The 11532-nt window shown below is 39.1% G+C and overlaps 1 protein-coding gene across 2 annotated transcripts in view; it reads left to right on the top strand.

Moving 5' to 3' along the window:
- The first annotated feature begins 447 nt into the window (after positions 1-447).
- Positions 448-11532, top strand: part of afap1 (actin filament associated protein 1) — a 104285-nt gene continuing 93200 nt past the window's right edge. Inside the window, exon 1 of one of the 2 annotated variants that reach the window (XM_016680920.1) lies at positions 448-589. In XM_016680920.1, coding sequence (XP_016536406.1) covers positions 463-589 — 127 coding nt within the window. In that variant the 5' untranslated portion in view covers positions 448-462. The remainder of the gene's footprint in view (positions 590-11532) is intronic. The other variant, XM_016680924.1, reaches the window with a different exon arrangement.

The following is an 11532-nucleotide window of genomic DNA, read 5'->3' as shown; positions in this document are numbered from 1 at the left end:
AAGTGAAAGACGCCATGTTTACATAGAAACTAAGCTCCGCGAGGCTTTGTTTGTGAGACATGCAGCCACGTGGGATTTTAGGGGGCGTTTCTGGGCGGAGCTTGGTAAGGTCCATGGGGCTGTCGGATGCTAGCCCTCTGGAACGACCCAGGGATTTTCCCCTGGCAGTTTGACACCAGGTTGGTTGAAATTTTAACAAAATGTGTTGCATTATTTATAAAATTGATTTTTTTTTTTAGGTAGTTATTTTTAAGTTGTTTTTTTTAACAACTTTATTATAAATGTCAGGGAGGCCTTAGCCCTACTAGCCCACGTATACCAGTCATCCCTGCATATCTATGTTAGCTATTTTATTCTTTCTTTTTTTATTATTTTCAAAGCAGCAACCAACCTTCTGCTTTGTTGCTTTATTTTCATCCTCTGAACACAAGGGCTTCCAAACAGGACCCACCTCCCCCGCTCATGGCCTCCAATTGGTTGCTGATTCTGTCGGTCATTCATGAGCAGTGCCCCCTGCCCATCTTTATTCTTGCGGTCCACAAAGCAATAGTAGGGTCTAACATGGAAACAAAGAAGCACAGCAACAGAGGTAAGACTGACTACTGCTTTAAAAACAGTGTCATTCATAGGTTGGATGCACATTGTTTGCTTTGGTGTGAAGTGGCTGTCAGAGAGGCCATGCAGCTGCTCTGTCTCTGTGTGAATGTGAGGCTCAGATCATACAGTGGCCATCTGAACCGTCGGTGTGTTTCTGCCTCTCAGCTTTCTTGCGTCTCCTTTATTTTGGAAGTCTTCTGCCTGTAACATTTGAAACATCTTCTAAATACATGTTTACCAGTCAGTTATTTCTACAACTAGAATGCTGTGTGTTTTTCTTAGTAGTTGAGCTTATTATTAGCTTATTAACTATTGTAGTGGCTTATTTGACAAGAAATAATGAAAGCTGCTCATAAATGCATGTTATCAGACAAGCAAAGTGTGTGTTGAACACAGTGAGGTGAATGGGAGTGTATACAAAGAGCCATGTGGCTAAGAGGACAGGATGGGATGAGGAAGAGGAGAAGGAGGAGGCAGGGTGGTTCCAGCATCACCAACCCAGAAGGAGGGAGCAGAATGGGGGAGGAGAAGAGACCAGCTGGGACCCCATTCTCCCTTCTGTCTGCCACAGGCCAGAAGTCATTATTGAGTAGTTAAAAGCAGGGCTTGTTACATCCCATAATTTGCATGACTTGGTTTTTTATTGTAGCTTTAATTAGACTTATTGTAATTTTAGTAGAATATTATTTTTCACAAGGTCTGTATAATCAGGAGGAACCACAGGCATAAACTGATGTTCCCCCCTTCTCACCTACTCCACAGTTAATGTAACTCAGGCCTGTGGGATAAATCCAATTCATCAAACATTGAAGCACAACCTTCACGCAAAACCTGGCATCAATATTAAGCTGGCTGAAATCAATGAGAACATCTGCTGGCTTAGAAAATGGAGTTTAATTAGACCTGCAGAAATAATGAGCTATTTGTATTTACACATTTTTTGAAAGACATGTTACCAAAAGACTTGTTAAGTAAATACATGAGACATAAACATGAACATGCATGGAGAAATTTGGCTGTGAGTTTTCATGTCCTTTCAACTTTTCCAAATTTTTGTCCCATTTGAACTGCAAACTTTAATGTATTATTGGAATTTTATGTGACTGACCAACATAAAGTAAGGAAAAATTGTGACGAGGAAGAAAACGGTGTTAAAAACGTTGTGCAAGCAAACATCAAAAAAGTGTAGTGTACATATGGATTAAGCAGTCATTACGCTGCTACTCTTAAATAAAATCCAGTGTAAGAAATTGCCTTGAGAAGTCACCTAATTAATAGAGCTCATTACGATTAATCAATTACATCGATTTCAACGCCTTAAAAATTGCAATGCAGTTAATCTTTTTTTTTAAATACAAAAGTCCAGAGTTGGAAAATTGATATTGATATAAATCTGATGCACAAATGACATACACAAACGGATGACAAAGCTTGGCCCACCCCAAGCTTCTTCTCTTTAATCCAACTTAAATCCGTCTGAATGCTTGTTGAAAATTGAGGATTTTACTGTAAAATTGTTGGGAACATGAATTAACATGAACATGGCTTTGGAAGGAGAAATCTGCATTAGCATTGTGGGTGTCATGGCTCAGGTTGGCTGAGTTCCCACCAGCCCTGGTTTAGTCAACTTTAATGAAACATTCATTCATTTACCTAGAAAGTCTGTTTTGTTTGGGGAGGTGTGAATGTGTAATCAAACTCTGATGTGGACCTGTTTTTTCTTTTGCTGCTACAAAATAAAAAGCAATCTGATTGGATGCTGGAAAAGACTATTGTGTTCAAGTTGTGCTAAAAGGATTTGGCCTATCCAGGATTATACTGGACTTAGCTGCTTCATCCATCTTCTCAGCATCTCCGATCAGCTTACCTGCTCTTGTTCTTGCATATGTACAGCATGATGCTGTTACCACCATGTTTCACTGTGGTCATGCTTCAGTATTTGTTCTGTTCTCTATAGTTAAGTTTTAGTCTCCTCTGATCAAAGCATTTTCTTAACCATGTTAGCTATGTCTCCTATGTTTCTAATTTGTGGAGCACAAATTATCACACGTGAGCTTTGGCTCTCTGCAACTCTTCCAGTCAAAATACTCTTTGGAACCTGACAAATTTTGGTAAAGTTATTTTTTTCAAAACTCTATGAACTCTAACAGATTCTGAATATTTCAAATAAATATGTATCGTGAAACTATTTTTTCAACAGTTTTTCAGTATTAGATTCTCCATGTGATTCTCTACGCTTTTCTTTTTCAGAAACCTAAACATTTGGTAAGCTACTAATGGGACTGCTGATTAGTGTCCTCTACAATATTGACAGACATGTTGGATGCTTTTTGTGAACCCTGACATGTTTCAAACTTCACAAGGCCCATGAGAGATCACATTTTTTTTAAAGGTTTTGTTGGCTCTGGTGGTCTTTATTTGAAAGTAGTTCAACAGGAAAGAGAGTTATGAGAAAGGGGGAAGACATGGGGCAAATTTCACCAGGCCGGGAATCAAACCTGCGACCACCGGCATGAGGATTAAGGCCTCAATAGGATTAAGGCCTGGGTTGTGCTTTGCCCCTGCGCCACCACAGCGCCACCTGGCCAGATTCTTCTTACGTCAGCTGACCTGGCTACAGTGGTCAAATTGAATTCCCAGATTTCCTCAGACATGTGCAACTAGTGTTTGCTCCTTTTCATTTCAACCTTTTCCATATTAGTTTGTTTGCATGTGTGTGTGTAACGTGTGTGTGTGTGTGTGTCTTGGTATTTTGTTATTTGTGTAAAAGGCCAGCACAGTTTCTCCACAAGCTGTCTCCAGCTATTGAACAATAGACAATGGCAGGTAGACCTCATGTAAACATCCTGTGAACTTCTGCACAGGATAAGATGGGAGCTGCAGGGTGGGTGTCAACGACAGGGTCTTAGCTCTTTATCTTATTTGGTCTTTCATGGTTAAACATGCTCCAGAGTTTTGATACAAAATTACATGCTGAATATTATCTTTGCTCCTTTAAATGAATCTTATGTTCTATATTGAAGTTGGATTTTCAGAATGGTTGTTGAAAATTAAGGGTTTTACTGTAAAATTGTTGGGAGGATGGATTACAGAACATGGCTATGGGAGGAGAAGACTGCATCATCATTGTGGGTGTCATGGCTCAGGTTAGCTGAGTAACAGAATGTCTCAGTCTGGTGTTCTCCAGTCTGTTAGTTGAAATTTAGTCAACTTTAATCAAACTTTACTTAATTTTCCTACAAAGTCTGCTTCATTTGGGGAGGTATGAATGTTTAATCAAACTCTGCTGTGGAACAATAAAGTGAACTCTGGTCCACCTACAAACCTCAGTCTAGAAACTGTCTATCTCAGATTCCCATACTGCCTCCTAATAAACTTCCCCACATGGATAGCCACTCGCGCCCGGAGGCTCATTCTCTTGGCACTGACTTGTGCCAGAAGGGATCAAATCACCTGGGGCCTCATGCATAAAGTGTGCCTGCGCACAAAAAATGTGCGGCGCCATATTTTACGCACAAGTCGGCATGCATAAAAATTTACTTTGTGTCGAGGTTTGCGTAAATATACGCACACTTTTTTTGCTGGCATGAAAATGTGCGGCAGCCACGCAAACTTTTTCTGTGAATATCAAACTACATACCATCAAAACTCAGATAAATACACTGAAATCTGACTACATTCAGTTATTTAGACCAAGAAGCATCAAACCCGATGTTTTTCATGATTTTAATATTTTATTGTTTAAGCATAAAACCTGAACCGCATTTATACTCAGATAATAAGCTAACATGAACACAAAATAAAGAAAATAAAAATAAAAGTATGTGAAAACCTCACTTGAATGTAAATAGTACTTTTCCTCAGTTTTTGTTTCATAAAGATGTAACGCGTCGGTCTGTGCGCCGAAGCGCATGAAATGCATCTGTGGGCTAATTTCATTCTCACTAAAAGAAGAAAACAGGGTTGGATCAGCAGATTAACTCAAACCTCCTGATTAAAAATAATCAACAGGTTTGATTATTGTCAAGGTGTGTATGCAGTCACACGTATATAAGTAGCTGCATAAGGTGAGCCGCGTAATTATGGAGCGTTTTGGCTGTGATGGAGAACATCACCAGTGGAAGGATTCACAGGGAGCGATTGATCAGAGATCATATTGATCTGCTGGGAAATGACGATGGTGGTTTATGAGTGTTACCGCACGACTTTATGTTTTGCTCAGAGCTCCAGGATGATCAGTCTGAGCAAAACATAAAGAAGGAGCCGTGCGGTACCGGCACCGGACCAGCTGCAGCCATCCTTTAGTGGAGTTGCCAGCTTTGTGAATGCGCCTTATGGACATAAAGCATCTCTATTCTGTAAATGTACAACTTATGCACATGATTCTACTATTTAGAATAAATGTCCACATTCCCACTCAAATGACTCTCTGACACAATGTCTGTCTTTAAATCCCGGCTGTTCTAACAGACATTTGCACAATCTCTATTTTTATTTTTTTAATTTGGATTTGTTTTTTCTTTAAAATGTATTTTTATTTTGTAAGGTGACATTATGTGCCCTTAAAGAACTTTTTAAATAAAATATATAATAAAATTATTATTATAAATACTTAAATTGCTACAAACAAGGACGTTGCCATGGTTACTGCTTCACGTGGTGCCAGACTTCCGGTATTTATACTAATTTACATATGTATTTAAGGGTGGCGACAGGGCTGACCAGCAGCTGCTCTATTTCCCACAAATTAGGATTTATAAAGGAAAGGTGCGCAGCCATGTGTGTGCGCACGGCTTTATGCATCCACATTTTTTTGTGCACTGCACTTTTCAAATTTTTTTCATTCTCCAAGTTTTAGTTTGAAAACTGTGCACTCTTTTTTTATGCATGAGGCCTCAGGACCAGAGGAGTCTCAGCACAGCAGACAAAGGGCTGACCTCTGACCCTCCACCACAACACAGTTTTATTTAATTCTTGTGAATGTTGCCCTTTAACACTGAAGCATCCAGGAGAGAAGCTGATAGTGGTTCCCTTTTAAATTTACATATTTGGGATTCTTGAATAAAATGTAAAAAATAAAAAAAGATTTATTTATTTCTTACAGTTCACAATTAATCACAAAGCAATAAATGTAAGTTTATTTGGACAACACATTTCAGCAACAAGGTCATTCAAAGTGTTTTCTGTGATAAAAAAAAATCAATCATTTGAATTCCTCTCTCAGACCGCAACCCAACTTCCTCCATTATTATTATTGTTATTATTATTATTATTATTATTATAGTCACAGTTCTGATTACAGACGCTCTCAGTGAGTGACAGCTGGAGACGTTCTTGAAGGAAGCAGGTCCAAGTGGAAAATGAACAAACGAATAAACATTACATTGCAGTCGCAAAATAAAGAGGAGTAATAAAAAAACCCTTCAATCCAGACTAAGATTAATGATGTTCCAGATTTGAATTGAGGGCAAATCTAAACAGTTATGTTTTTAGTTTGTGGCATATCCATGTTTAGTACTGGATATGCATAGCAGACCAGGCCCAAAAAGAATACGCAGTTTTCACACTAAAACTTGGCGTACTGAAAAATGTAGAAAATTGCAGCGAACAAAAAAATTCAAACACATAAAGCCGTGCGCACACACGTGGTCGCACACCTTTCCTTTAGAAATCCTAATTCGAGGTAAATAGAGTGCAGCTGGTGGTCCGCCCTGTCGCCACCCTTAAATGTAAATTTGTATAAATACCCGAAAGTCTGCCACCATGTGAAGCAGTAACCATGGCAACGTCCTTGTTTGTAGCAGTATAAGTATTTATTATAATAATAATTACATATTATATTTAAAAGGTCCTTTCAGGGAACATAATGTCACCTCACAAAAATAAAAATACATTTTAAACAAAGAAAAAAATCTAAATAAGAAAATAAAGAGATCGTGCAAATGCCTGTTAGAACAGCAGAGCCTTCAGCTGGGATTTAAAGACAGAGTCAGAGAGTCTTTGAGTGGGTCCATCACAGTTCTTTGGGGGAACTGTGATGGACCGAGTTAAAAACAGAAGGAGTCACAGGATATGTTAGAAAAATAGGTTTTTTTTTATTTTAACCCAAAGATTATAAATGACAAAAAGATAAACTGAGCTCATAAAAGAGGTCAAAGAAACAAAACTGAACTCAGGCAAAAAATGTAAACAAATTGGCTGCACAAACAAACATAACTGACCTAACAAAGAAATGACACACAGGGGTTTATATACTGGCTGATCAGACCAAAAAAAGAATACAATTACAAATAACACAAAACAAATAACAGTACAGCTAAGTTTGGCTAAACTAAAGACCCAAACAATGAAAATCAAAAATATTAAAGTTTAAATACTAATATTTACTTAAATACAAACCTTATCTAAACAAAGAAACTACACATTTCCCCTGCTAGCAGGAACTAGTGGTGCAGTCCAATCAGGATTTAAGCCTGCTGAGCCCTGGCCCCCGTCTTTGTCTGACCACTCGAAGGCAGGTAAGTACCGGCAAAACAAACCAAGAGTTAGTCTTAAGCAAACAAAATTAAACTTTAAGTTGATATAAATACATATGTTAACTAAATGTGCGCACTAACAAAAAGAACAAATGTATCCAAATCAACTAATAACTAAATAATAACTAAAGTGTTGTGTTTGTATGAAAACAATAAATTGTGCATAAAAGAGTTTCCGACTTCTGACTTCAGAGTGTGGCCATGACTTTGGCCATCACAAGGACGTTTATTCCAAATAGTGGAATCGTGTGCATATTGGACATTTACAGAATAGAGATGCTTTATGTCCATAAGGCGTATTTACAAAGCGGGCGGCTCGACTGAAGGATGGCTGCAGCTGGACCGGTACCAGTACCGCACGGCTCCTTCTTTAAGTTTTGCTCAGAGCTCCAGGATGATCAGTCTGGATTAATCTAAACGCTAATAAACCATCATTAACATTTACCGTCAGATCAATATGATCTCTGATCAATTGCTCCCTCTGAATCCCTCCATTGGTGATGTTCTCCATCACAGCCAAAGCGCTCCACAATTACGCGGCTCACCTTTATGCAGCTTTTGATAAGACTACCAGGAAAAAAAATATTGTCCAATCACCATTTTTTTTAAATCCCACATTCTTTGTAAGGTAATAAAAGGTTTTATGCACTTACTTTGTCTCTTCCCATAAAATGTGTTATTACTGATGAACGCAATTTTTATGAATTACAAAAAGATACATACAAAAGTCCCACCCCTTCATATGTGGTATCATTGAAAAGCCCTAAATGTCCTCTCCAGATACCAAAAGGAATTAATTCAGTAGAATGCAGGGGGTGGGAGATATTCAAGTTTAGAAATGTCCTCTACAGAGGACAACAATGAACTACTGGTAGTCAGGAGGCTATGTGTGATTGTGTACACACCTTGATCACCGTGAAAATAATCAAACCTGTTTGGAGTTAGTCTGCAGATCCAACACCATTTTCTTTTTTAAATTACCCCACAGATGCATTTCATGCGCTTCGGCGCACAGTCCAATCTCTATGAGACAAAAACTTAGGAAATGTATTATTTACATTCTAGTGAGGCTTTCTCATCCTTTTATTTTTGTTTTCTTTATTTTGTGTGCATGTTACGTTATTGTATGAAAATAAATGCGGTTCACTTTTATCGTTTATGTTTAAACAAAATATTAAAATCATGAAAAACATCGGGTTTGATGCTTCTTGGTCTAAATAACTGAATGTTGTCAGATTTCAGTGTATTTAGGTGAGTTCTGATGCTTTGTAGTTTGACATTCACAGAAAAAGTTTGTGTGGCTGCTGCACATTTTCATGCCAGCGAAAAAGTGTGCTTATATTTACACAAACTTTGATGCAAAGTTAATTTTTATACATGCTGACTTGTGCGTAAAATGTGGTTCCGCACATTTTTTGTATACACGCACACTTTATGCATGAGGCCCCAGAACCAGAAGACCTGAGAGGTCTGCAAGGTTGATACAACAACAATAGACCCTTAATGCATTTTGGTGCTAAGTCATTCAGTGATTTATAACCGTGTGTTCTCTGTGCTACAGGAAACCAGGTAAAAAATTTAAAACTGGGGTGATGTGCTTTATTTTCCTAGTTTTAGCATTATGGATCATCACCAGTTGTCAGATTGACTTTTTTCTAGCCAGACCTTTAGAGACACTGTTACAGTAACCAATGTGATTAAAGATAAATGCAGTTTCTTTTGATCTTGCATTAGTCCTTTAAGCCAGGAAATGTTCTTCAAGCTGACTTGTAACTGTTTGTATACATCTCTGGAGGTTCAGGTCTGAGTCCATCACTAAGCCCAGATAAGGCCTGATTACTAGTTAGGACAAGTGCACCAATTTATCGGCCAGCTGATTTATCAGCGCTGATTTCCTTAATTTTGGGAGATCGGTGATCAGCCGATCTTATCTAGCTCGACGAATGTCTAAATATCAACCACTATGCTCTTTTGCTCTCCCATGAGAAGGTTTGACTGATAGACTGACCTTTCAGGTTATGTCTGCACATTTATAGTTAACAATAGTTACCCCACTGTTGCCAACTTTCTTGCTATATTGAGCAACATTTTAAACAAAAATACTGGTATTGGCCAAAATTGGAATCGGCAGGTTAGGCATATTCAGCCAGAAAGCTGGCTGTTACACTAGAAACTGGTGTCACAGCTGATGTCTTGTTCTTTCAATGGTTCATGATGCAACACCACCACAGGCAAGGCGGGGGAACAGGTTGGTCAAAGGGTTTGGTTCGTTTGACGTAGTGCTGTGAAAATTAACCTCAGCAGCTGAAAATTAGCCAAGAGCCTATCAGGTGATGAGACTATAGGGTATGAAAACATCCTAAGGATCAGATCCAATATATGTCCAGAAGTCCATCAGTGGTGGGAATCTGTTAGTTTTTATTTAGTGAGGTTATGTTTATATTATATTTAATTATATGTTATATTTGTTAGGACGACATATAGTTAGGTAGTTTAAAAAGCTTTGTAATTTTGCCATTGAAGGGGTGAACCAAGCTGGAATCTTTAATGCATAATTGGTCTGAATTGACTTTTTCAAATATTTGATTGTACCACTAGTATGCATTTTATTTATCCTTGTTTAACTTGTGAAGCACTTTGTGCAATTGGACCTGTTGAAATTGTGCTATATAAATACATTTGACATCAACATAGCAAAAATCTACTTATTTTTAGGTTATTTTTAGTATGTCCAAACTCACTCCTACATCCCTTGATGTCTAAATTCAAATGTACCTCCAAATGCGTTCCAGAGTATGGAAACCACTGTTTGGGTGTCCTTGAATTGGTCTGGATTCCAGTGAGAGGTCTTGATGGAGTGAGTTCTTGGTTGATGATGTGGAGGCTGCGGTGGAGGGAGGACGGGTAAGTTCGGGTCAGGAGGAACGAGGAGCGAACTGACTGCCAGCTGAGAATCTGGGAACAGTTTATTGGAGATCTGCAGGAGTGAAGAAGGTACTTGGGCAACCAGTGGGTAACAATCCACTATGTCATGAGGGGGTGGGGGAGGATCCAGAAAGCTAGGTCTCAGGCTTCACAGGGGAATTTCCAAGGTGTCACAAGGAAACACCTGAGAGAGAGGCGACAAGGATAAATTACTAGAAGCAACTTCAGAGATAACACAGAGGGCTAGCTCGGAGGGGCGCAGAGTACCATGACTGGCAAACACTCAGGCATTGAAGTGCCGGCAGCCTGCTCCTCATATATTCCAGGATGATTGAGTGATGAATCATAGGTGCACCGGCAGAGTCAGTGGGTACACCCTCCAAGGTGTGCAGCCTCTAGTCGCCATCTAGTGGATGAAGGGGGAAGCAGCAGGCAAACAGAGAAAAACCTACAAAGAAACCAAAAGCCCCAGTTCCCAACATTAACGTCTCCCCTTTCTGAAACCGTTGTAATTTTTCAGATAGCGCAAAGTGTGGCGGAATTAATATACTGCAAATTTCATCAGCTTATGCAAAGAAGGATTCTTCATAAAATCTGAAAAATTATGGACAACCAAGAGCATCCTCTTTATCAGGCTGTTAAAAAAACATCAGAGTGTCTTCAGTCAGAGGCTTCTTCTGCAGAGCTGCAGCAATCAGGCCCAGCAGCATGGGTGGACATTGCCTGCCCACAGAATCACCCATGCCCCCCCCTCCCCCCGGGACTGGAAACTGTTTGTTGTTTTTACCTCAGAGTGGCCAACTCTCTGTTATTCCTATATTGATTTGATACACTATGGGCTTCCGCACTTCTCATACCTGTGCCTTCTGTCACTTTTTTCAGCAGTTAAAACTGTTTAATCTGTTGTAACACGTCGTAACCTGTTTTTTCAAGCCGCCTTTAAATGCAACATGAGTGCATTCAGCATATACTGAAATACTTAATTATTCCACTTTGGGATAATTAAATATGTTTTTTATTAATTGAATGACACAGGTAAATTAAAACCCTGGCAAGTTGATGTCAAGACAATGAAGTCATGAGTCAAGAACCTAAGTTGTAGTTTTAGGAACCAACAATACGTTGAAAAAAACCAGGGTGATGAAACCAAGTCTACTTTTTTTTTTTTTTTTTTTGTGAGAGTTTGTTCAGCCTACATTCCGTCTACAGCAGGGGTGTCAAACTCAATTTCACCGAGGGCCACTTCAGCATATTGGCCACCCTCAACGGGCCACATTGACGGTACAAATCAGGAGTGCATCCCTGCTAAAACACACCCCAGACAAAAGGTTGACTTCCCTCATTCAGTTCTGTAAAGGCTTATAATGAGTCAATGGTCCAGGTGTGTTAGAGAAGGAATGCATCTAAAGCTGCAGATGGTAGCTCTGGAAAACTAGACTTGGGCATCCCTAGCATAAATGTATAAAAATACAAT

This window comes from Poecilia formosa, unplaced genomic scaffold (assembly GCF_000485575.1).
Source record: "Poecilia formosa unplaced genomic scaffold, Poecilia_formosa-5.1.2 Scaffold262, whole genome shotgun sequence".
In the NCBI taxonomy this organism is placed as follows: Eukaryota; Metazoa; Chordata; class Actinopteri; order Cyprinodontiformes; family Poeciliidae; genus Poecilia; species Poecilia formosa.
The sequence above is the reverse complement of the archived record's forward strand: the minus strand, read 5'-3'. Positions and strand labels throughout refer to the sequence as shown.